The sequence below is a fragment of the Papio anubis genome, chromosome 10 (genome assembly GCF_008728515.1).
Source record: "Papio anubis isolate 15944 chromosome 10, Panubis1.0, whole genome shotgun sequence".
Classification (NCBI taxonomy): Eukaryota; Metazoa; Chordata; class Mammalia; order Primates; family Cercopithecidae; genus Papio; species Papio anubis.
The window spans coordinates 14,732,553-14,760,513 of NC_044985.1; the positions used below are offsets into that span (position 1 = coordinate 14,732,553).

Sequence of the window (27,961 nt, forward strand, 5' to 3'; positions counted from 1 at the left end):
AACTCATACTTTTCACAGAAAGTTATCACATAAGAAATGGGTAAACAGGATGGTCACAATGGCCAAGATGTGACAGACCACCTATACTGTACCTGCTTAGAGAGCCACGTATCTGATGTCATCTCATATTTCTGAAACGAAACAAGTAACTCCATGAAGCATCTAAAGACCAAAATGAGCATATATAAATTCAACTTTTTAAAAACACAGTTATCATCAGGTTTTTTTTTTTTTTTTTTTTACCTCTCTTCAACTGGTGAAATACCATGAGAGATTTCATTGTCATTATTGATTTAATCTGAATGAGTAAGTAGAGAATAGGGACTAAATGATAATTTAATTATAAAGTCTTTTCTTTGGTGAACTCTTTCAGAAATCCCAGCAGTACCTCACCAGGGATAGAAGATCATTTTCCAGCTCTGTTTGATTACCTCATTCAAACTGTTTTGAACCACCAGACACTGTCTCTTTTCACCTCTAGGCATCATTGGGAGACAAAATTATTAAGTCCTTCAAAGCAACTGGGCAAACAGCCAGGCATAAAATTAAAAAGTAGACATTCTTTCAATATTCAATTCACTCATAATCATGGCCTTCTTTTTTTCTTATCAGTAGTAACTCAGTCTTTGAGAAAAATATGAAACATTTGAAATGACAAAATTATATGGCCCTTCAAAACAGTCTTGGACTAGATGAGAGTCAAAATCATACTACAAAAAGCAAAACTAGACAAATTTAACCTCAAGTTAAATATGTGTAGAAAAAACAAGCTTTAGAAATACCATTTACATGTAATGACATGAAATATCTTGTAGTTTCCTGAAAGAAATGATTCTATAATAAAACTATTCGAATTAAGAAAGATAAGTAACAATATATTAGGGATTTTCCTATATTCAGAGGCACCCATCTCAAATTGTTAATAATAAATTATTTATAGGTTTCAAAATACTAATTTCTTTTTCTAAATTCATATTATGATTACATTATAATTGATCACTTTCTATTTTCAGGGCATTTTTTTCAATAGATCTTCATTACATGAAGATATCAAAAAAAATCTAACTGAATAATTTCTTTATTCTCCATTTACACTCTAGCAATAACCATTATTGATATCTATAAAGCACAGAAATAAAATAGACACCAATGCCACTGCTTGTTAGTACCATCAAGTTTTGGTAGAACCCATGAGATCCCAAAACTTCATGTGTTATTGTTTGTCTCATTATTTCGATTAACAGAATGCAAAGTTTTTTAAACTCCATACATAGAATAAAATATACTACAATATCAATAAGGTGTCAAATCAATAATACGATAGGATTACTGTATCTATTTTCTATTGAAGCATTTTAATTTATCTTTGCAGTTATCTGTATGCAGTGAAAATATTTACAATATGTTTATCTAGAAGAGCTTTCTCTAATTAACTACAATATATGTAGGCTGATTTTTTAATTTTTACTTTAATTTTTTATGTAAAAATCAAGATGGTGTCTCATTATGTTGCCCAGGTAGGTCTCGAACTCTTAGCCTCAAGCCATTCTCCCCACTTGGCCTCACAAAGTATTGGAATAACAGGTGTGAGCTATCCATGCCTGGCCTGTGTCTTCTTTTTTTTTTTTTTTTTTTTTTTTTTGAGACAAAGTCTTTCTTTTTTGCCCAGGCTGGAGTGTAGTGGCCCTATCTTGGCTCACTGCAACCTCTGCCTCCCAAATTCAAGCAATTCTCCCGCCTCAGCCTCCTGAGTAGCTGATATTACAGGTGTGCACCACCATGCCTGGCGAATTTTTGTAGTTTTAGTAGAGACAGGGTTTCACCATGTTGGCCAGGCTGGTCTCAAACTCCTGGCCTCAGGTGATCTGACCACGTTGGCCTCCCAAAGTGTGGGGATTACAGGCATGAGTCACCACAGCTGGCCTGTAGGCCAGTTTTTAAATGACTTACTAATCAGCCAAATAAGAAACCAGCCAGAACACTTTAACAAATACGTGGAGAAATCCCAGTCAATCTATAATATAGTCAAAAGAAAGAGACAAATTTTCTAATAATACAAGCCTAATGAGAAGAGCATCAAATGGTTGATTTAACTATGTCATTTCCACGACTATGCTGATCATTCTACTCAAAGAGAAGTCGGCCTCTGGAGGTCTCTCCTTCATAGACCATTTAAATAATACGTTTTAAAGTTTTCACCTATAGTGAATTGCACAGATTTGAAGTATATCATGTGATGAATTTGACAAATTGATCCCATCAAGTTATAGGATCTTTATTTCTCCCCAAAACATTATCTCATGCTCCTCCCCAGGGGTTCTCAAAAGGCAATCACGTCTGATCTTTTTCCCCAGAGACAGCATATGCCTGTGTTAGAAAATCAGATAATCAAAATCATGCATTAAATACATATTATGTACTCTGTAGTGTGAGGTTTCTTTCATACCACACGTTTTTGAGATTCACTCATGTTGTTGAGTATATCAGTATTTTGTCTCTACTGCCAAGTAGAATTCCATTGTGTAGCTATGCCTTACGTTAAAGTCTATTCCCTGTTAGTGGACAATTAAATAGTCTCCACTTTTCAGCTATTGTAAATAAAGCTTCTCTACAGGCTATTTTTCACAAATCCTTTGGTGGACACAAGTTTTCATTTCGTGCACAAATACTTTATAATGGAATTATAATGTATGGGTTTTTTTTGTTTGTTTTTTGTATTTTTTTTGTGACAGAGTTTCAATGTTGTTGCCCAGACTGGAGTGCAATGGCATGATCTCGGCTCACAGCAACCTCCACCTCCCAGGTTCAAGCAATTCTGCTGCCTCAGCCTACCAAGTAGCTGGGATTACAGGCATGCACCAACATGCCGGGTTAATTTTGTGTTTTTAGTAGGGACAGGGTTTCTCCATGTTAGTTAGGCTGGTCTTGAACTCCCAACCTCAGGTGATCTGCATGCCTCGGCCTCCCAAAGTGCTGGGATTACAGGCATGAGCCACCATACCCGACCTATAATGTATGTTTTTATATATGTGTGTGTGTGTATATATATGTGTGTCTAATTCATATATACACAAAAAATTGTATTTACATATATGTTTAACTTCATTGGGAACTAAAATATTATTTTAATGTAATAGTATCATTTTACATGCCCACCTGCAAAGAATGAGAATTGTTGTTCTTCACGTCCTCTTTAACAGTTAATGTGGTCAGTTTTTTGAGATTTTAGTGTAGTCATTCTAATGATGTGTAGTATTATATTGTTAAAATTTTAATCTATATTTTGCTAATGTCTAATGAAGTTGTGTACTTTTATTTCTTATTTTTAAATTTTGTACATAGTAATGGGATCTCATTTTGTTGTCCAGGCTGGTCTTGAACTCTTGCCCTCAAAAGATTCTCTCACATCAGCTTCCCAAATTCCTAAAATTACAAGGATAAGCCACTATGCCTCGCCAAATGTTGAGTACTTTTTCATGTGTTCATTCTCTTCCTTATAAGTAACTGTTCACATGTTTTGATGTTTTTATGAGGCTGTATTTTTGTTATTGAGTTATAGAATTTCTTTATATGTGTTTTTGTCTGATACACATTTTGCAAAATATTTTCTCCCAGACTGTAGTTTGCAGATCCATTTCCTTAATGGTGTCTTTCATGAGAAGTTTCTAATTTTATTGATGTCCAATTTATTATTTCATAATTAATGATTTTTTTGGCTTATTCAGTATAGTAAGGTTTTATTTCATATTTTCCCCTAGAACACTGACAGTATTAGCTCTTAAATTTAGGGCTATGATTTATCCCAAATTGATTTTAGAATATTATATGAGATGTCAAATATCATTTTTGTTTTAATCCAATAGGGATGTCAATTATTTCAGCACGATTTTTCTCCATCGAACTGCCTTAGCACCTGTGTAGAAAATCAATCAATCATATAAATGTGGGTCTATTCTCTGGAAACCATTCAATTTAGTTGACCTATTTGTGGTCCTTATGCCTCCACTAGCATCTCCAGGTTTTTGCAGCTTTTCATTTATTCTTGAAATCAGGTAGGGCTAACTCCTTCAATTTTATTCTTTTACAGGATTGCTTTGACTTGTTCAGGTATTTTTTTGTTTCCATACTAATTTTAAAAACAGCTTGCCTGTTCTGACAAAAAAATCAGAAGGGACTTTAATTGGTTTTATATTAAAATTATGGTTAAATTTGGGTAGAATTAATATCTTAATAATATTAATCTTTTCTATTTAAAAACATGGAATAGCTTCCATTTATGTAGGTCTTTCAAATGCCTTTTAGCAACATTGCAGTATTCAGTATTGGGGTATTTCACAATATTTGTTAAGTTTATAATTGTGTATTTAAAGTTTTAAGGGTTTTAATGGTATTTTAACTGATTTTTTTACTTAATGTCACTAACGTATAGAATTTTTGTTGTTTCTTCATTCTTTATTTTGAAACAAGTACAAACTCATAGACAAGTTAGAATACTGGTTTGAGAAACCTGAATACCCTCTGGAATTACCTGCCACTTGTTTGTATTTTACCCCATTTGCTTCCTTACACATTGTGATTTTGTATTCTAGGATTTTTTGTAGGCTTTTTTTTTAAATGTACACAATTTTGTTATCTGTAAATACAGATTTACTTCTTCCTTTCCTAACACTATCCTGATTCCTTGCTAAGTGGGGCCTCTGGAAAAGTTTGCATCACAGTACTGAGAATGGATACCCTTACTTCACTGCTAATCTTAACATGAATAAGGTTAGTGTTTGCACATTCAGTAAGGGGGTACTTTATGAGTATCTTTTAATGGACTGGGGATGTCTCTTCTTATTCATTTATGTTGAAAGTTATCATGAACTGGTTTTGAATATTATCAATTGCTTTTTCTTCATCTACCAAGATATTTAATTCTTTTTTCTTAATATAATAAATTATATTGATTGGTTTTCAATATTAAACCAACCTTAAATTCCTGGGATTAACCTCATTTGATCATAATGCACTATCCTCTATTTATATTGCTGGAATTGAGTATTGATATGTTTAAGGATTTTCTCATATTTCTGTTGATATGATTTGACTATGTCCCACCCAAATCACATCTTAAATTGTAACTTTCACAATTCTCACGTGTTGTGGGAGAAATCTGGTGGGAGGTGATTGAATTATGGGGACGAGTCTTTCCTTTGCTGTTCACGTGATAGTGAATGAGTCTCACGAGATCTGATGATTTTGCAGTGAGAGTTTCCCTGCACAAGCTCTGTCTTTGCCTCCTGCCATCCACGTAAGATGTGGCTTGTTCCTCTTTGCCTTCTGCCATGACTGTGAGGCCTCCCCAGACATGCAGAACTGTAAGTCCAGTAAACCTTATTATTTATTTATTTTTTTGGAAATTGTGCAGTCTCGGGTATGTCTTTATTAGCAGCATGAAAACAGACTACTACATGTGTTAATGAGAGACATCAGTCTAAAATGTCGTCTCTTGTATTTTTCTTGTCTAGTTGTGGTATCAGTATTATTCTACTCTTATAATATCAGTTGAAATGTTATCTTTCCTCTTCACTTTCTAAGCAGTATAGGGATGCTATCATATACTCCTTAGTAAGAATGTTATAGTGTCTGAATATTTGCTCCCCACTCCCGACTCATGTTAAAATGTAATTGTGATTGTGTGATTGTAACAGTATTAAGAGGTAGAATCCTAAGGGGTATTTAGGCCATGAGGGTTCTGCCATCATTAATGGATTAATGCCTTTATTATGGGAGTAGGTTTGTTATCACAGGAGTGAGCGCCTTATAAAAGGACAAGTTCAGCCTCCTTTTGTTTCTCTCTCTCTCGCCCTCTCTTTGCGCTTCTGTCACGGGATGATGCAGCAAGAAGTCCCTCACCAGATGCCAACCTCTCGATCTTGAATTTCCCAGCCTCCAAAACTGCAAGTCAATACATTTCTGTTCATTATAAACTACCCAGCCTGTGGTAGGTTGTGATGGCAGCACAAAACAAACGAAGACAAGGAATCATAGGATTTATTCCTTAATAATTGATAGAATCCATCAATGAATCCACCCGCTCCTAGAGTTTTCTTTGTGGCAAGGTTTCTAATTATGAATTAAATTTATTTAATTTACTAAATAAATTTATCTTTAATTTATTCTTTATTTTTTATCTTAATTGATGTAAAATTATTCAAGTATTCTTCGTTTTCATACATTCACTTTGGTGATGTATTTTCCTTTATTTTTAGTTGACATGTAATTATTGTATATGTTTATAAATACAGAGTGCTATTTTGATACATGTAAAATATGTGTAATGACAAAGTCAGGATAACTAATATATCCATTACCTCAAACATTTATCATTTTTTATGTATTCTAAATATTCAACGCTCTCTTTTCTAGCTATTTGAAAATATATACCAAATCATTATTAACCACATTCAACCTTCAGTGCTTCAGAACACTAGAACTTAATCCTCTTATATGGTTTTAATGTTGTATCTGTTAACTAACTACTCTCTATCCTTTCCGCCCAAGCTTTTCAGACTCTAATAAACACAATTCTACCCTCTACTTCTATAAGCTCAATTTCTTTTAGCTCCCAGACAGACGTAAGAACATGCAATATTTATCTTTGTGTTGACTCGCTTATCTCAGTTAATGTAATGTCCTCCAGACTTATCCATGTTGCCATGAATGACAGAATTTCATGCTTTTTTATGGCTGAATAGTATTCCATTGTATATGTACAACGGAATGTTTTATGTACGTATACTATATATAAATACACACACACACTTTTTAAAAAAGCATACATATATAATTTTTAAAAACGATATTCATTTATTGATGAACATTTAGGTTGATTCTACATCCTGACTATTATGAGCACAGCTGCAGTAAACATCAGATGTAGGTATGTATTTGATATACTAATTTCCTTTGTTTCTGATAAATGCCCAGTAGTAGAATTGCTACTAACATATGTTAATTATATTTTTAGTTTTTTGAGAAACCTCCATACTGTTTTCCATAATAGCTGTACCAATTTACATTTCTTTTTGTTGTCTGTGCTTTTGAAGTCTTAGCCATAAAATCTTTGCCTAGACCAATGTCCATAAGCATTTTCTCTGTTTTCTTCTCGTAGTTTTATAGTTTTGGAAATTATGGTTTAGTTTTTATTTTGAGTTGAATTTTGTATATGGTGAGAGATACAAATCTAGTTTCATTCTTCCGCACATTGACATCCAGTTTCCCAGCAATATTTACTAAAGAGGCTGTCCTTTCCCTGATACGTGTTCTGATGCATTTGTTGGAAATCAGTTCACTATAAACATACGTATTTATTTCTGAATTGTCTATTCAATGTTTTCATTTCAAATATCGTATTCTTCAGTTCCTGAAATTTTATTTTCATTTTAAAGTTTGTATTTCTCTACTAAAATTTCTCATCTGTTTATTTATTGGAGCTATTCTCTTTTGTAAGTTGTTAGATTTATTTCTAATAACTTTGTGATTGTATAAGTGAATTTATATGAAATTTAAAAACATGCAAAACCAATTTATAATAGACATAAGAATATTAGTTCCCTCTGGGAACTGATATTAATAGGAAAAGAGGACAAAGAAGCTTTCTGGGATAATAGGGATGTTTTACATCATGATATGATGTGAATTATGTGATATATCCATTTGCCAAAACTCATTTAACTGCACACGTGAGATTTCTTCTCTTCATAGTACTTTACTTATACCTTAATTTTTAATTTTTTATTAATACATAATAATCATACATATTTTGGAGTACATGTGATATTTTGATACGTGTATACAAGATGCAATAATCAAATCAGTGTATTTAAGATATCCATCACTTCAAACATTTATCATTTCTAATAACTTTTAAAACATTATGTGTCTGCTAATTCCAATTATTACTAGCCTTTGTAGGTCAGCTTTTACTGGATATTTTTGAGGAAGGGGAGTAGGTTATATTTTTCACTTTTCTACATATATATTATTGATCATATGATTGACATTATAAATGCTACATTGTTGATAGTCTTTATTAATTGTAATTTTCCCTTTAAAAATGTAAACTTTGTCCTAGTAGACAGTTACTTTACAGACAGATGAACTTGATACCTTACAGTATAATTGAAAGGTGATTAGAAGGTGTCTAGAATAGCCCTACTTCTAATGCTCTTTCTTTCTGGGTTCTCAGTTGAATACCCAGGGTTTTCAGGGAGATCTCTTCACTATTGTTGTTCAGAACTCTAACGTCCCTAAGTACTTTGCAACTTGCAGATTCTTCATTTGCTTCAAAAATTTTTAGTGGTTGCTTTCTTTAAGACAACATGGAAGCATATATGTATGCACAGCTAAGCATTGAGCCTAATACTTAAGGGGTACTCTTCATAGATTGCTGGAGTCCTTTTCTATATAGCTCCAACTTCTCTGGTCCCTGTCCTACAAATGCTAGTCACCAAAAAAGCCTCAAACTCTGATTCTCCCTGTCTACTTAGATCATAAAGATCTTTTTGCTCTGCTTGGGCTCCATCTCCTTGCCGTTTGGTCTCAAAAGTGTTGTGAATAGAAAGTCATAGCAAGGTTGATTTTGTGCACTTACTTGATTTCAGCATTTATGGTCATGATCCTCCTAATGTCCCATATCTGAAAACAGCTGTTTTGCATATTTTGTACAATTTTACAGTTGTTTACAACAGAAAAGCTAGTCAAGTAACATTTACTACATCTTTTCCAGAACAGAAGTTTGAAAATTCAGTTGTTAATCTAAAAATCCTTTACCCAAATACCATACACATAACCATTTAAACTTATTGCAATATTTTCTCTACCAGGAATCTTAAAAATGACACACTGAATTTACTACAGAGTTTATAAAAACTGATATTAGGAATTGAAATGTAACATGATTTCAAAACAGAGTGGTTCATGAACCAATATTTTTACTTGTTTTACTTAATTTTGGGATAGAAACACTGTTATTTTATTAGATCTATCCGAACTGCAGAAAAAATTAAAAGGAATATGTTTAAAGAAGATAGGAAAGAAACTTCTTATATTCTCAAGATAATCAAAGACAAAATATGGAGAAAAATTCCATATCTGAGAAAGAAGCTAACGTGGCTTGGATTATACTTCATGCTGTATAAAAATTAATTTGGTTTTTAAAAGCTCAGTTTGTTCTCTTCTGCTTATCATCAATATTGTTCACTTCAAAGTTTGGAAGCTTTATAAATTAAAGTATATATTCTCAATAGAATAATTCTTTTCCTACTAGTTTTAAAAGTTAAACACTGAAATTTTTGTACAAAGCATTTTCTGATTCCCCTTTGTAAAGTCGCATAAGCTACTTTATTTTAGGCATAAAAGAAAAGTAAATTATACTCACTTTACTACAAGCACCAGTAGTGGTCTCACAGACCGTGAGGATGGAGATATTCTGAGGTCGGTTTAACCATCTTACCACAGTCTTGGTATTGCTTACCCATTTAACCATAGTGATATAGTATTCTCTAGTTTGGAAACAAAATTAAAACTTATGTTTAGAGCCAGGGCATTGATATAGTACCAACAATATACATTTGCCATTTTATACATAAGAATAACTGAACTACTCTAAGGATGTTGCTTAATATTAATTTAAGTATAGATGGATACATAGATAAATAGAAATCTACTCTTTTCAAAATTTACATAAATACAAATATATGCATATGTATGTATTCACATGGATGTATACATATGTATACAAATATACAGATAATTTGAGAAAAAATTTGAGAGTGTATTATTTTCCAGAAAAGTATTTCTTGGAAAAATCAAAACAATCACATGCTAGACATTTACAAAAATTTTCTATTGATTAGTATGCCTTTATGTGCAAAATAAGTATACATTTATAAAGTTATGTTATTTCTTTCTTTAAAATCACAATCAGTGAATCATCAAGAATAATCTTTTCCAGTTAAATGGCAAAGATTATTCCTGGCTTAATAATTATCTTTTACATAACCTCTGTGTTATTTCACTTTATACACGGGGACTTTGGCTACCAAGGTTTGAATGGCTTGTTTTGGTCTTTGCCAGTTGTAGACCAAGGATCAGTCCCAATTTTTATGCATAATATTTTTTTCCATATTGTTAATTATCTTATTTATTTGAAACATTTTTAAACAAGGAATGAATCAAATTAAAGAACATGAGAGTCTATTAAATTCTTGGTATAATAAGGATATAATTCATGGGGCCAATTATGTTCTCATGGTAATTGGTAATTGGAAACAGTTTATATTTCCTTTGTAATACATACATTTGGACGTGTATATAATATGTCACAAAGCTTCCAACTCACACGCAACAAAATGCAATCATCAATACTCATCCATTTATGATAAAAATTACAAAAAACTTTTCTAAAAACTTGCCCAGTTTCAGAACAGATCAGTTACTTTAGAAATAGCCATCCAGTCTATAGCCATACCACCGTGAACATACCCGATATCATCTGATCTCGGAAGAAATAGCCACCCATGTGTCACGGAAAGTGTCATCAATGCACTGTATTAAAACTAATTAATCTAGATTTGGCTAGGCATGGTGGCTTATGCCTATAATCCCAGCACTTTGGGAGGCTGAGGCGGGAGGATCATGAGGTCAGCAGGTCGAGACCATGCTGACTAACATGGTAAAACCCCATCTCTATTAAAAATACAAAAAATTAGCCGGGTGTTGTGGCACACCCCTGTAATCCCAGCTACTCGGGAGGCTGAAGCAGGAGAATCACTTGAACCCGGGAGGCGGAGGTTGCAGTGAGCTGAGATCGTGCCACTGCCCTACAGCCTGAGCAACAGAACAAGACTCTGTCTCAAAAACAAACAAACGAACAAACAAAAAACCAAAAAACCACCCACAGTTAATTAGCCTAGTTTTATATGACTTAAAAAAATATCAGCTACAGAAAAATAACGTCTTGATACAAATTGCTTGTCTTTAGAGGTATCTGGGATAGATATCCAACTACATGAATGCTACATATCTAACATTACCGAGTAGCTACTGCTTCCTCTAGAAAACTTGTTAGCCTATCAAAGTGAAGATGTCAGTAAAAGGGCAAGCATAACTTGACATACAGGGAAGGCTGCCATATTTTTTTCAACAATCTCTTCAAGACATCTGGCAGCTTTCACAACTAGCTGAGCTCTGCTTGAAAACTGCCTTTAAACTCAGTAAAATCGAAACATGAAGTGCCCTAAGAAGAGTTAATAAGGCAACATTGAATCAAATATGCAGCTGGCTTAGGTATAATCTTTGTCCATATCAATAGGCCTTGTGATCCTGCAAAGAATAGTGTCCTGTTCACTTTCACTGTGTTTCGTTTAAGCCGATTATTTTGCATACACCATTATATTTAGCAATGTGAATATTAAAAAGTAGAAAATGAAGTATTAACCTTTAATAGATTTTTCTAGAGAATTTAGCTTATAGAAAAATGAGAGTAAGTACTATAAATAATCAGAAAATAAGTGCTGAAATGCTGAATAATTGATATAAATGTTGTAGAAATTTGAAGTAAAAAATTAATTTGAATATTGTAAACAACTAACCAAAGACTGCAAAATCAAGAAGGTCATATTTTCTGGTAAAAATTTAGATTGAACTGATATACAGTTGATTTTCTAATCTAATCAGAAATTTGTCTCAATTACCTGCCATAATATTATATTTTGTGCAATATGAGGTAACAAACTAACAGGAATAATTTTAAAAATAAATACCAACAACAACAGAACAATTTATTCATCTTGAGAGCTTTCCTTTTCAAAGTTGGTCTCAAATGAAATGTTACAAGAACATCTTTGCAACACCTCACAGGCATGACAGATATATTGATTAGCTAAGATGCCAAATTTTGACTTAAAAAAACAAAACTTAATCTTTGGAAAATAATGAAAAAGTCAACCAGTACAAATGTGGAGAATAACTGATTTTTAAGGGAACACTAACTTAGTTGTAAATTGTTAAGTTGAAAATCATTAATTTACAGCAATACACTTATATTTCTTTTTGATTAAATATTGTGATTATTGTGTTTGTTTTTACATAATGTGCCTTATGGTCATAAGCAAAGCATAATCTGATGTGAGATACCTCATTATAATCCTTGCTTATACCCAAGAATGACCTTGCACATGGTAAACACAATCTGAAGAATGAAGGCTTTCCACAAATTTTCATTTGTAAAGTCAAACAAACGGCCATTTCAAACCACTGAAATTTCTATGTTAAGGTGTTGGAGATAGCCAAAATGGAAGCTCAAGTGGAGCTTGACACATAGGCCGGGAGGAAAGATGTATCTATTCACTAAATCACTTCCTATATCCTTTCTTTCCTTGCCCCAGGAGCCTAGGTGTACATCTCCCTGTGATTCACATTGACTGATCATGCTTACTCACAAGTATTCAGGCTGTCTCTGAATGAGGGAGTAGGGAAGCACCCTTACCTGGAAATGCCACACTCCTTGGCCTGCCTGCTGCAGATGTAGCTGTCCTCCTGGAACTCCATCTCATGAACACATTAGATCTGGTGTTCCACGACCAGTGGCCAGCAGAAGTGTCCCTTTCTTATAACTGGGTTTCCTGCTTGTTCCTAGTCTCCATGGCTCTGGATTACCCAGGAAGTCCTCGAGGATCTGGTCCTCTTGAGCCACAGAGACAGAGACAAGCTAGTTAGAGGGATTGCACTCAAGTCAACAGAGACTTTCTATCAGCTGGGTGGTCTGGCACAGAAGATCTAATTGTCCACAAGGTTATGTGGAATGGAGGCCCCAGCATCACCTGCAGACAGGTATGTTAGCAGTTACTCCGTGTTTTCACGGCCTTCCTGTCCAATCATTGCTCTGTGTTTACACCAAAATATTCGTGCAATGTAGTTACTTTGAGCTCATTCTCTTCTCGATAATCTGTGATGTCTTCCCGTAAGTATATTGTGATGGTATTCATGACCAAATTATAGCTAGTGTTCTCCAAAGACCTCTGTTAATAACTATGCATTACTTGTAAGAAGGGTTATTCAGGACACTTCCATGAACATGGGTTAATTTATTAATTAGATTTTCTTGGAAGGCACAGATATTCCTTGGAAGACTGAGAGATGTAGGCTAGATATACTTAAAGAAATAGGGAGAGAAAGCATGACAGTGTCAAGCCCAGAGTGACAGGGGCAGAATGACCATGTTAAATCAGTGATGCAGGTTGAGAACAATGGGTCACAAAAGATAGGTGACTACAGAAAGGTTTCTAAGAAGTAAAATAACGCTAAAGACATAGAGTAAGAAGAAACCAAGGACGAATCATTACTTTTACTTTTCAGACTAGAGAGGTCTACACAAATGACCATGTATCACTTCTCCAAATTAATGTGACTTATCCAATCTGTGGAAAATCTTCATGATTCATTATCATAAGATAAAATTTCCCTGGAAAGTAAATATATATTTTAAAATTCACACTTAAATTTTCTAATAAAGGTACTGAGTGATTGCAATACCTAAGTGAACAGTACAACAATTTGGCAAAATGTTTCTTCCTTCCAAGATGAGATAACCCATCTAACTCCCACTGGTTCTGGGGATATTCAAGAAGGGGCATTATCTTAGTTTCTGCCATGTTACATTCTTTTCAGAATCAATACAGACTGTGATTCAGATAAAGATAAACTGAATGGTGATGAGATGAGTGTGAACTGAATTACTATTGAAGAAAAGTTGCATTCATTGTCTACACTGGTGAAATGACTTCAGCTGAATCCGATATAAATAAACAAATAAATAAAACAATTGAAGAGAATATGAGGAAAATAATTAGGGGAAGAAATTATGCATTACTATAGATTATCTTACCCTTTTAATTTCTTTTTAAATCATATAAATTAATTAAAATGTATTTTACAGTCTTTGATGAGTAGAAGTATTGGGTTGAAGGGACAATGATAATGATACTAGCTTGGGGAACTTTTTCTATTATAGGGATAAACACTAGTTATTATAAATAAGTAAACCAATCATCCAAATAAACAATCAAACAGACTAAAAAAAGAACCGAAGATCTTCAATTCAAACAACAAAAAATGTTGTTCTCCAGTGCGGAGGTCAGAGAATTCAGTTTATAAGGTAGTGCAAATCATGTAAAAAACTTTCTATATTGATCTTACTATTATTCCTCCTTATATTATTATTGTAGTCATTGTGGTGATTTTATTAAGAGATGAAAGCTAAGAGATGATTGTATTTGCGGTTTAGGTGGTGGGAAAAAAAGTACTGAAAAGGAAACTGAAAAGGAAAAAATGATAGTTTGTAACTGTACTCAGAAACGGAATATGATTCACTTATTGACTGCCAACTCACGGATAACCTAAAGATTATAAAAATATACCAGATGCTTAAGTAACATACAAAAAACCCATAAACATGCAAATTATTATAAAAAGAATTAATTATTTAAATATTCTGCTATTGAGAGTTTAGGCAATATTTCAAATTATACAGGTAGCTACGCTATGAACACAACACAAACATCAAAAAGAAGAGAGGACATTTGATGAACTTAATAGGACATGAAGAAAGTATGTTAATAATAATTTATATATATTTATATTTATACAAATAGGTTAAAAAAAAAGGTCAGGAATCAAGAGCTCCTTTCAAGAAACATGGATATTGTAAAATTGATTCCCATTGCAAAAATTTTTTTGAAAGGAAAAAAATTAGAAATTATTATTTCAAGACAAGTGGGGCCAGTCACGGTGGCTCACGCCTGTAATCCCAGCATTTTGGGAGGCCGAGGCGGGCGCATCACGAGTTCAAGAGATCGAGACCATCCTGGCTAACACGTTGAAACCCAATCTCTACTAAAAATTCAAAACATTAGCCAGGAGTGGTGGCACACACCTGTAGTCTCAGCTACTTGGGAAGCTGAGGCAGTAGAATTGCTTGAACCTGGGAGGCAGAGATTGCAGTGAGCTGAGATTGTGCCACTGCACTTCAGCCTGGGTGACAGCAAGACTCCATCTCCCCGCCAAAAAAAAAAAGACAAGGGGATTCAGCCCTGAGAGAAGTATAGTGATTTATCCAATGAGATAAATGAAATGGTGACTCAAACACTCCTAGTCTATTTCCCTTTCTTGTTATTCCGTAGCATTAAACAAACCAGAGAAAAAGATAAGAGTTAAGGACCAGATAAAATGTCAATAGTATCTATCATTGCTTCATTTGTAAGGTAACCATTCAAGGCTGCTAGATCAAGCTCAGAAATAAATGTTACTATTTGATTTGGTCAGGTTTATTACATTATATGTCAATTCAGGCCTATCTTTAAGGTCTTTCATCCAATCTGGATGAAATGCTCTGCAACTTGATGAAAGAGGCCTTACTTCATTTTCTACTTTTCTTATCAATCAGTCCTGAGCCTCTATCTCAATCATTTACTCTCACTGGGATTTATCTTTTCCATCAGTAGAAGGAGACATTTGTATTAGGTAGTTAATGAAGGTCTTCTGGAGTAAGCATTCCATAAACCTTTATTACCTTTTCAAGTAGGTAAAATTTCCACACACATCAGGCTGCACTCTCTGTGAAAATGACCAACTGGGATGAAATTTTTTCTAAATAATGTCAATGAAACAACAATTGAATGAAATTTCTGTTGGAACCAATCACCCTAACTGATTATCGATATCATCAAATAAACTTTGAACTTAGCCCTACATCATTCAATATAATGTGAAAACATTTTTCTAAATCAGCTGCCTATCCCATCTCTAGGGTTGTAAAAATTTCCAAAGGACTCTAGTATTTGAAAGAATCACTTTTGAAGTCTGAAACCATGCTGGATTTCAAAATACACATGATTATTTAATTAGTTGTTCACTACTGAAGATTTTGCTATTAAATTATGCCTCCGACCCAATAAAATGTGTTTATTAAAATTAATATTAAAATTATGCCTCCGACCCAATAAAATGTGTTTATTTTCTCCCTGATCAAGTTTCTTAAATATAAATACTTCATACATAGGATATTTTGGGAAAAAAAATTATTAAATATCTCTGTCTGGAGAAGAAAGCTTGAAAATCTTTGGAAAACTCTGGGGAGAAAGTTGGAAAAGCAAATTCCAGAGAGATTATACACTTTTAACGAACACCTTCAAAAAAGCATGTGGAGCAACTATGTTCTTGAAGAAAATACAGTGGAAAATGATCCTTTGTTCCCATCTCTGTCACATCTCCAGCAAAAGGCCTAAGTCTCAGTATCAGGCTCTTCAGTCATTGTGTGGTGCTCATAATCACCTTGGAGCTAAATGCTTCTTGGGAACAGCCAGACACTGAGAATGACTTCATTCCTCACTAATGTAGGCAACTTCAGCTCTATTTTCAAGTGGATTTGTTGAGCTGATCACATCTCTCTCTAAATTGCAGCAAAACGATAATTGGAGTGAAAATATCTATTTCCCCATAAAAGTGAAATTGAAATTGCATACCTTGATTTAAAGCTGTCAGGTGGCATGAGTTCCAAAGTGTGAGTTGGTCCATACAGGTTTACAACATATAATTTTATTGTTGGGTTCACTTGACCTGCCTTTGAGAAAATGAAAGTTGTATTGCAAGTATATTAAGCATTAGAATATATTGAGCAAAAAAGAAGAGGATTTTTGATTCATTTACTGTTTTGTGTTAGAAGAGAAAAAAAATTAATTTCTCTGAAGTAGAAATGATTTTAAATTCGACAACATGATTGCTTTGAATTGTTTTTGAAGATTGCTGCTTCTCAAGCATTTTTGTCAGACAATTAAAGGTGATAGGAAATTGTGATGACTTCACTCATTAGGCAGCGCTACTGTGTTCTTTCCCTAAAATGGCACCAGAAGGGCTGGCTGTACAAAAACAAAAACAAAACAACAACAACAAAAACCTAGTAGATCAAATAGCTACTCACATTAGAGGATATGCACTGCGATGGGAAGAAGGTTTGACTAATCAAAAACAAACAAACAAACAAAAAAGGAGAAATGAAGACAAAAAGAAAGGAAAGAAAGAAGGAAGCCTATCAAACCAGATGCCCCATGCTTAAAATTCCAAAAGCCTAATGTAGGCTATCACATTAATCTCCCAGGCTTTTCTTTTAAACATTACTAACTCCTACAAGGAGTGACTTATTTGCATAATTGACAACCCTTGGAAGGTGGGCCATGGGCAGACTGCCCTCTCGGAGTACCTGGTATGAGGAACAGAAAGGCAAGGATAGCAAGGATAATGTAATTTAAGTTTAGTGAGTCAACACTTAAATAAATAATAACTAGCAGGCATAGTAGTTGGTATGCTTCTGGCACATAGTAGACACTAAAGGTATTGCACAAATTATTAAATTAAATGTCCCTACTACAGTCGTAAGATATAAACATTTTCTTGGTCACAATGGAGAATCTAAGCAAACTGTGCAAGGTCAAATACCTAAAACTAAGAAAGTTCGTATTTAAACCCAGGATGTTCTTAACTACGATGCAAATATTGTGCTTTCTGTTCATTCCAACACAATGGCCTTCAAAGTTTTGCCAAATACACTGTGAGTAAGTGGCAGGAATGAGAACTTTCATCGACATATCTCAAGCAGTTTGAATGAATGAATGAATAATCACATCAATGATGTACCAAATTGCTTGATTACTTGTGGCTCAATATGTTTCTAAACAATATGCCATTATCTTTATGATGTGGCTGATACTTAAAGAAGTCTACATGAAATATATAGAAAAGAGCCGGGTGCTGTGGCTCAACCCTGTAATCCCAGCACTTTGGGAGGCCGAGACGGGTGGATCACGAGGTCGGGAGATCGAGACCATCCTGGCTAACACGGAGAAACCCCGTCTCTACTAAAAAAATACAAAAAACTAGCCGGGCGTGGTGGCGGGTGCCTGTAGTCCCAGCTACTCCGGAGGCTGAGGCAGGAGAATGGCGTGAACCCGGGAGGCGGAGCTTGCAGTGAGCTGAGATCCGGCCACTGCACTCCAGCCTGGGAGACTGAGCGAGACTCCGTCTCAAAAAAAAAAAAAAAAAAAATATATATATATATATATAGAAAAGAAAAAGGAAATTAAATGTGAGTTTAATTTAAAAATCTGCTAAAAACTTAAAGGGAATGATAAAACAGATTTAAACATGTCGAAGATCCATGTTTAAGGAATTGGCATTGACAAAACCCTTAGTTAAATCAGGACCAGAATCAACGTAATACATTCCAACAATAGCCAGCAAGAGTTCCTCAATAACTGTTGTTTTGTTAGGATATCCAAAGAGACTAGCACATCTGTGGAAGTGCATCATTCACAGGTCAGAAGTTTTGAGCCAAAGAAGGAAGTCAGGAAAGATTTCCACTACGGATATGAGGTAACTATTAAGAGAGACTATGAAACTGGTTCATAGAGTAAAGGGCTCCCTGGAAGGTAAGCTATGAGCCTGCCACCCACCAAAGGCTCTGGTCTCAGAATTTGCAAATCTTTTCATTGTTCCCAAGCCCGACAGTGCCTGGGCACATTTTTTGGGCAGTTTAGCCTTCTGTGACTCTTAGGAGCTCCCTTTCACATCATTCTTGTTTTAAATTAGTTGTCATGTTTCTCCCTGAAAATAATGGCCTTATCTATTTAATTTTTAGCCTACCATTTATCTAGCTGGATCAGGTATGTTACACTTCAGAGCCCGACACAGTATAGCAGTGCCATTCAAAGTGCTGTTCTTGGACTATAGCATCAATCAGCATCTCCTGGAAGCTTAGCAATGCATTCATGGACCCCACCTGAAACCTATATTCAGACATGGAATTAGAATCTCTCAGTGTGGGCCTATAAATTTGTTTCAACAAAATTGCCAGATAATCAGTGTGCAAATTTTAATAAAATACTTATCTTTATCTGTATCCTTATCTATTTATCTATCTGTCTATGTAACAGTTCAGTGGTGGTCAAAAGTTAGCCAGCATCACGATCATTCACAGCTCCTGAGGGGCTTGTTAAGATACTGATTGCTGAAGCCAGTCCACCTCCAGCATGAAGCTGATACTCTATGATATCAAGGACCACATTTTGAGAATGGGCTTAGCTTAATATGTAAGTCAGTGAAACCTGAGTCCAAGTGTTGACGCTTTTATTTAGTTGGCATGGCTATGAGCACATGCTAAAGATTCTCAAGTATCATTTTATTCGTCTCATTTTGTCCAAAGTGAGACAAACTGTTCTTTGAGAATATGTCACAAATCAGAAATTTTGAGTGGAAGCTTTCCTGTCTATAGATAAGAATATCTTATAGACTAATAAAAAGATTTATATAAAGTGCCTAAAATAGGATATGGTACTGAATTAAAATGATAATTATTGTTAAGATACTAAATCTTCTAGTTAGTGAAAAGCTGTGCTTCTATTTTTTATCATTCGATACACTGATTGAAGCAAATGGGAAATTAAATTAAATTAGATCTTTCTGTGAATTCTTACCAATGATGCAGTTTTATGGCACACTTTGTTAAAGACATATCAGTTATCATCTTTAAGGCAGTTTTCTTTATGTCAGCAGCACTATAAGCTTATCACAAAGTAGAAGTTGTGCACATATGTGGCCAGTTTTCAGACAAAATGTGAACATCTCAACTAAGCATTAGACTGCCTCCAAAATTCAAGAGTCCAGCATTCTATAATCTCAGATTTGTATCTTTCCATGGAGTTTTGAAATTAAGCACACATCACAAGTTCATTTGTACATTTTAATATTTGAATCATTTCAAGAGTTTGCAGATTAGAGGGTTTTCATCTATTTGCTTTTTACAGTTACATTTGCCACGAGACTGCAAATCCACAAATTTCTTCCCTCTATTATTCTGAAACACAAGCCTCAATAACAATTAACCTTATTTTACTGACAACTAAATTGTCATTAAACAAGATAATGTTTTAATTAAAAAGATTAACCTGAGGTTACTGGGATAGAACCGTGCATCTCTTTTGTGCTGAATTGCTAATGATAGGGTATTTTATGAGTTCTGAATGATGCTGAATTAAGTAAAATACAAATATATGTGTTTACTGTATTTCATTAGTAAATCTGACCACATTAAGTATTTGCTATACTCCTTTTAATCTAGTTTAATTTAAAGCACAATTTAGTATAAACTCTGTGTTGTTTCAATTTTCAAAGTAGTATTTTTTTAAAGTTTTTATTGCATAAGAGTGAATTGAAACAATACCTTTGTTACAGCAAAAACTAACAAAAAATTTTTGAAACCAGAGTAGATAATAAAAATTCTGAAAATTGAAGTAACATACCCAAAATGATACTAAAATTTGTTTTAAGAACAAGAACCAAAACAGATTATTTTCTTAGAGTCCTATTGTCTTAAGTACCTGGGTAGGTGAGCAGGTCTTCCTACTAAAAATCACCTGAGAACTAGAAATGCTTTCTTATTTCTAATAAATATTAATGGTAGTTATCATATACAGTTATATATATTATTTGCATATATATAAAATGACAGGTAATGAATATTAACAGTGGTTATCATATATAGTTATATATATTATTTGCATATATATAAAATGTCAGGTGTGAGGCTAAGAATGGTACCCATATGTAGCTAAGTCATTAGGAGTAAATGGAGCAAATAGAGCTCCATATATATGTGTTAACTTGACAAGGAGATGTTTGGATTCCAGCTGTGTTTTTAGAAATCAAACTGTTGACCTGTGGTAGTTTTATAGAGAGGGATGAAATCAATAGATTTGAGTTTTTTCTTTGTTCTTAAAACAACTGTGACTTGTATAAAAGCATTAAGTCTTTTAGAATCTATTTGCTTATTTATGAAATAGAGACAATTGTGATAAAGACCAAATGAGAAAAAAACAAACAAGTGGAAAGGCTCCCTGAAAACATAAAGTTTATCACTAGCGTATGTGATTTCTACAATTAATAAACAAACATTATTATGTTATGCCTATCTTTACTATTAACCAATATTAATTTATTAGAAGAAATTATCAAATAATAAAGTATCTAGGTTCATATCCAGTATCTTCTGAATTATTGCTGACATAATTTAACTTCCTCAAATGCTTCCATTGGCTCATGTGTTTGTCTCAATCTAGTCAAAATTATGAGGCCTAGGTATGGCCAAGTTCAAGCACCATGAGTTTAGAACTAAGAAGGCAATTTGAGCTTACAGCTAATGCATATGTTTTTTCTATGTGAATAAAAAAAAAATCCCATTTCTTTTGGGAAATCAGTTACAAACAGTTGTCCCTTCCACAGAACTGACTGAATTTTCTTTGTGCAGTGCATCGAGCAGTCAGATGTGACTGTGTTCCTTTTGTGCAGTGCATCGAGCAGTCAGATGTGACTGTGCCAGGTGAACATTTATTATCATAAATCAAAAATGTGAGAATTAATACATTTGGGGGCAACTTTTCAGGTTTTCTCTGGGGGAAAAAAATAATGCTGGTATGCTGTATAGGCCCAAACTGTCATGCCAAAAAAAAAAACAAAAAAAAGCTAAATCTATAACTGGAGAAAGCAGAAGTTCTTTTCTTTGAGTATAATAAAAATCTCTTAGTGAGTATTATTTTTTTGTGAAGTTAAATCGTTAAGTTATCCTAAAAAGCACTGAGTATATCTGCCTTCTAATCTATGTCCAGAGAAGACCCTAAAAATAACATTTTAAAATCATGGATTCATATTCTTCATAATCTTGCATTTAATACTACAACCTGTGGAAGGAAGATGGATGAGAAAGAATGGCAGTAAAATCTCACTGAGGAAAATGCTCATCTTATTTCTGATCCTCCATATTCAAGTCTCCTTTTTTTGCCCTTGGATAAAATGAATGTGGTGGATGGTGTGAACAGAAGGAAAGTGTGAATTACCTCACCCCCACCCTGACAGGGCTAGAGTAATGAGAGTGATGGGAGTCTGCCCTGTAGTTTGTCCAACTAATGTAGTGCATGAATTAAAAGGTAGAAAACCTATTGTGCTTGAAAAAACAAAGTACAACTCACTAAAGAAATGGTGTAAAAATGACTTCTAAATGAGATCAACATCCTCTCTTATTTCCTGTAAGACATCTTTACATGATTAATGTATTGGGAGCCTTCCTCATGAGCTTTCTTCTTCGTTATATAAACATTGGGAAAAATACAGGTTTAAAAGAGATCTCAAGTAATTAAAGATGGCATACAGAGGAAAAAACAGTACAATCCAGATGTTTTTACAACCTTCTTATAGAGGCCTTGCCCAACACTTGAAAATACTTTTGTTGTCTGGAACATATTGCCATATTTGCTTCATCTGATAAAAAATTCTATCTATCTTATCTACCCATGGTTATGACTCCAACCAGCATTTTATATAGTGTGTTCTAGAGTATGCTTTGCCAAGGTAATGCCGATATTAATACTAATACTAATAAATGCTTTATGCTTAGTCTATTCTTTATGGGTGATTTTTCATGCTTGGTCTTTTCTTTATTGAGATTCTTTATGCTTAAATCTATTTCATACTGGAGATTCTTTATGTGTAGTCTATTTTTTATAGAAGATTTATAATATACATTAACATATAGTACATTACGTGCTCTAAGAAATCATCTGAAAGAGGCTAGATTTTTTTTTAAAGATGTTTTTTTAAAGATGTTCTAATGTATTTGACCATGGCACTTTCCCCTTCCTTGTAACAACTATTATGGGGTATGCCTTGGAGAAAACATTGCCCTGGCATCAGTACACTCCCAATCACTTTTCTCCCCACTTTCAACTGTAAGATGTGAAAAAATAAAAGTAAGCATCAACAGGAAAGAAATGCAGCAAAAGTGAAAGTCCATACACTTTCAAATAATCTCTACCTCTTTCACTGTGTATAGACTATTGGGAGCTCGAAAGTGACGAGTCTGACAAGTATGGAAAACTTCTGTTTTCCTCCAAAGACAACTTGTTCAAGAACCAAGAATACCATCTGTCAAGTCACTAGTGCAGAGAGAGAAGGAACAAAATAGCACTTTCACGTTACTTACCTTAGGATACGGATACTGCTTTCCTTTGGGATACAATGCTCCAGTAAACCGAGGGATAACCATGGTGGGTACCAAGGAGTCATTTATCATCAGGAAGGCAAGTCTTTCTCCATCTGGTGACCACCAGTGGGCGATGTGAGAATGCAGGAGTTCCTCTAGAATAAATGAGTGTTATTTGAGACCAACTGTAGAGATGTGGGCTCAGTGACCCACAAACATCTGTCCTTGAAATCTCCATTATACACCTACATTTTCTAGACTGTGTATTGAATTTTATTAACTTCTCTGAGAATTCTCCAATTCTGGGTTACCCTTTTAATTCCAGGAATAGCAACTGTAGAGGAAGGAAACAATTAAGCAATGAAGTCAGGATTTCATGGATTTTCAGTAATGTAGACAGAACAGATGAAAGCACTACTGGAGTAATCAGAATGAGAACAGTGATTGAAGAGTGAGATGTGGCCTAAAACCATATCCATGTCATGAATCATTCATATTTGCATGCAATCATATTTGCATTCTAGCATCATCAACCAAATTGAGGGCCCACTAGATGGATCAAACTATTTTAAGCTCTAGGAAAACGGAATAAGAAGTATACTAGGTATCTTTCATTTAATTCAAGATCCACTATCCACTTTTTTGATTCCCACTTTCTGGTCCAGAGAGCTAACCTATATGAATGACATCAAAAGGGCCCCCATGTCCTCTGGCTTCCCTTTAGCAGGAGATTAGAAAGAGGAGAGTAAAGTCAGGTTATTTATTCTCTTGGCTCTATCCTACAATGTTACCTCAGGCTGGCTGTCAACTTTAAATGATGTCACCACTTGTGTCACTGCAGCCACGTCTACACAAATTTCTCCTTCTGTGTCTGGTAATGGCTTATCTTCATGGTCATAGGAGTGGTAACAATTTGGCTGCTACTAGCTTAGTTTACATCACTTTCCTTTGTGGTTTTCCTACCCCTTAACCTTAACAAATGCTCTCCTTGTAAATAAAAAGATAATAAAATGTTTGCTTTGTAAATAAATTATCTTTAAAGTATCTTGTTGAATGTGCCAACACTTGGGACTCTGACAGATACAGAAGTTAATACCAGCAGCAGACTCAGAAGAGGCCCTCAAAATTAGATTTTGAGACTACGTTTGTCATCTCTCTATCTATATGTATAAATGGAATTTATCATTTTCTCAGGTGGGAATTGGAGCACAGACAATCCATAGCAAGAGATGGAATTGTGAGTAATCGATCATCAGTGGTGGTGACATGGAATAAAATACAGGTAGAGGGAAATGGCATTGGGAGAGCAAGTGCTTGTTGAAATGGATAATGTTTTTCAATACAAGTGACAATGGTCTTTTTTCAAATCTTGTAATGCCTGTCCTATGATTGTCATATGGAGAGTGGCAAAGGCTTCACACAACATCTCTAGTTTTAGCAAGTAAGTGTTCTAGCACTTACTTGCTACAACAATGGTGATTGTAAAGATTAGGAAATAAGTTTCCATGGTTCTTCTGACACCCCAGAGATAGTACACAGGAAAAAAGAGAACTTGAAACCATGATTGTGAAATTAGGAATGCCCATGCAGAACAAAAGGTCATGATGGTATCTTTGGAAGAGCCCGTCTCTTCTGTCGTTGCAGGAAAACTATGGCTACAGTCCAAGATAACATAGGAATGGTTGCAGGGCTGCAATACATATTAGAGGCTCAACTCCATTTGTTCTTTTAAAGTAAGCCAAAGATATTCATAAAGATGGATTGGGACCCCAACACACAGGATAAGAATGTTTGGACAAAAGTATACAGTATAGTTACGATTTCTGGGACAATCTTATAAACAACACATTATGGTTGAGTGCTGCTGTATGTGGTTAATCTTATGGCTGAAGACACTGAACATCAAAATTCTGACAAATCTTCTTCCTGACAGAGGCAACCTCTATCCTAGGGAACAAGACCTCCTCTGCATAGAGGTAGAGAATGGGAGACAAATTTATTTAAAATTTAAAAGTGTGCAACACTGGGGATGTTTCTAGACCCTAGTAGTTTGGGATACACTGGGCTATCTCTTCTAAAGTGAGAGAAAAATTGTTGATTGTACTTATGCAAAAGTAAACAGGAATTGAATTCTTTGGACTTTGAAAACAACATAAGCTGCATTGACATATGTTCTCTGTTCTGTATCCCAGACAAGGTGTAAAGCTGCTCGTTCTGAGTAGAATCCGTGTACCAGAGGGCCCTGCAACTGATCTAGGCCATGTTACAACCTTCTCTATGTCCAGAACTTTGTGACTCCAGCAGATCCGATGGCAATGTCAGTGCCCATGGCAAATAGAGATGCTGTGTGGAGCCTCTGGGACTCTCCATATGACAATCATGGGACAGGCACTACAAGATTTGAAAAAAGACCATTGTCGCTTGTATTGAAAAATATTATCTATTTCAAGAGCAGCTCTTTCCAGGGCTCCAGCAGAAACATTTATCCTCACCATAGGATACCAAGTGAGTATGCAACCAAAACTGCCCATCATGAAATGTTATCTGATCCACTGACCATAGAACAGAACACACACACACCATTCCACTAAAAAATAACAGTGAAATTGAGCCAGAAAACAAATGTGACTGCCCATTGTATTGCGTTCTCTGCTTCATCCCCTCTCCTCATCTCACATCTGTGCCACAAGGCATGTTTTCTAACACGAGTTGGCAAGGGAGAAATACACGCAGTCCTGGTTTATGGCAGGTCTGCATGATGTACAACAACAAGCTGGAATTGGGTAGGCTCTGTATTAGAATCTGACTCAGGAGTGGCACTGAAAGACAATAATAAACAGAAATCTTCCCAGTTAGTAAGATTTTGAAGGGAATACTTAGTTGTCCACTTTTCGTGGAAGGAGACTTAGTTTCGGGCATGGAAACGTCCTGACTCAGGCACAATAACTAATAAGGGTCCACCCATCAGGGATGTGGTAAAAAGTAAAATTAGAAAACTAGTGACAAGGAGGTTTAGGAAAAACAAGTGAATCGACTTACTAGAAAGGGGAAAAATTCAGGGGAAGATGACTGCGAAGTACATGTCCATCAGCCTCCGGCTCCCACTATTACCTGCCAGTGGTAGTGGCCACCACTGAGACTCTGACATAGTATCATTTCTCAGGGGAAGAGCTGATGACGCGTGAATTTTCTGCCACAAAATATTTCCTTTTTTGAGATAATGTAATGAGGAAGGCACATGAGTTATATGAAAACCTTTCCATCAAGACAGTGTAGCATTTTGTCATCACAGAGATACACATATATTCTGGGTGTCGATTTGCTTTTGCTGCCAACGCATCTGTTCAGCACTACTCTTTACAGAAACATTTATCTGTTACCATAATAATCTACATTACATTATCTCAAAAAAGGAAATATTTTGTGGCAAAAAAGCACTATGGGCTCAGTGGTGGTATTTACTAATTTCATCATGTTCCCCACTAGCTATATGTACCTGGGTTGATAGAGGAGTAAAATAGTCCACTCTACTTCAGTTTTGGCACTATTTGTTTAGCAATAACCTTGAAGCCAGGATGTCATCCTTTAACATGCAGTGTGTCCCACCTGTATAGCCATGAGGTACAGATCAAGGCACTAAGGGGTGGAAGTAGTAGTGTTATCTTTTATTACCACACCAATAACCCACAGAACACAATTTGCTTCTCATTTTCATAATATTGAAGTTGGTGAATTTAGAAGTCCATTGCCTAAAGGAGGAGAGTATCCACCAGGAATATAGTCATAATTCTGTTCCTCTGAAATGGAAACTGAAATTTTATCCCCATCATTGTGGGCTCGTTATACAACCCCCTCCCCCCCCAAAAAAGACAAAACACAGTTAATAATCTGGGTCTGATGATGGACCTCATCTGCCAGAAATAAAAATATATTTGCTGTGCAAAGGAGGGCAAAGAGAAATACATTTGGAACTCAGGAGAGTCACAAATACATTTTTGCCCAATAGTACTGGTTGATGGAAAACCAAAATTGTAACAACATAATTAACAAAAGGATGGGGCCAGGTGCAGTGGCTCATGCCTATAATCACAGCACTTTGAGAGGCCAAGGTGGCGGATCACCTGAAGTCAGGAGTTCGAGACCGCCTGGCCAAAATAACGAAACTGCATCTCTACTAAAAAATAAAATTTAAAAAAAACCCACAAAAATTACCCAGGCATGGTAGGTGCCTGTAATCCCAGTTACTCAGGTGGCTGAGGCAGGAGAATCCTTTGAACCCGGGAGCTGGAGGTTGCAGTGAGCTGAGATGGTGCCACTGCACTCCAGCTTGAGCAACAGAGCAAGACTCTGTCAAAAAAAAAAAAAAAAAAAAGAAAGAAAGAAAGAGAAAAAGAAAAGGATGGAAAGGAGTAAGATTTGGCGGGAATGAAGTTTTGACCTGACCTACCTGTTAAATAACCTCTCTAGCACGCTGACAGAAAGTAAAAGTAAAAGAAATAAACATTTGAAGAAGGCAACTGTAATTACCAATTAAGATTACATAATAAGCTTTTTAAAAAATTATTATTAATGGGGGCATTTCTCCACAATGTTCTGTGAAAAATACAAGTGGCGGCTCTATTTACAAATTCCAGATATATAACAGGACTAATACCATCCTGCAATGAAGCAATAGCAGATAAGATGTTATGTGCTTCTTTTCCTGGGACACAAACTTTTAATTTGAATAACAAGAATGTTCTTATGTTCTTTGACTTTTTCTTGGGTATGACCACTGTGAAACCCCAGCAAATCAAATGAAGGGAGGAAGTGAGTGCATGGAATTTATTTTCT

General features: G+C 34.9%; 1 protein-coding gene across 6 annotated transcripts in view; it reads right to left on the reverse strand.

The window, feature by feature from the left end:
• Positions 1-27,961, reverse strand: part of DPP10 (dipeptidyl peptidase like 10) — a 1,394,248-nt gene that overhangs the window by 78,564 nt on the left and 1,287,723 nt on the right. For all 6 annotated transcript variants that reach the window (XM_017947907.2, XM_017947910.3, XM_017947911.3 and 3 more), the window contains exons 9-12: positions 23,129-23,283; positions 16,569-16,666; positions 9,425-9,548; positions 93-131 (exon numbers count right to left, since the gene is read on the reverse strand). In XM_017947907.2, the coding sequence (XP_017803396.2) occupies positions 93-131; positions 9,425-9,548; positions 16,569-16,666; positions 23,129-23,283 (416 nt within the window). The remainder of the gene's footprint in view (positions 1-92; positions 132-9,424; positions 9,549-16,568; positions 16,667-23,128; positions 23,284-27,961) is intronic.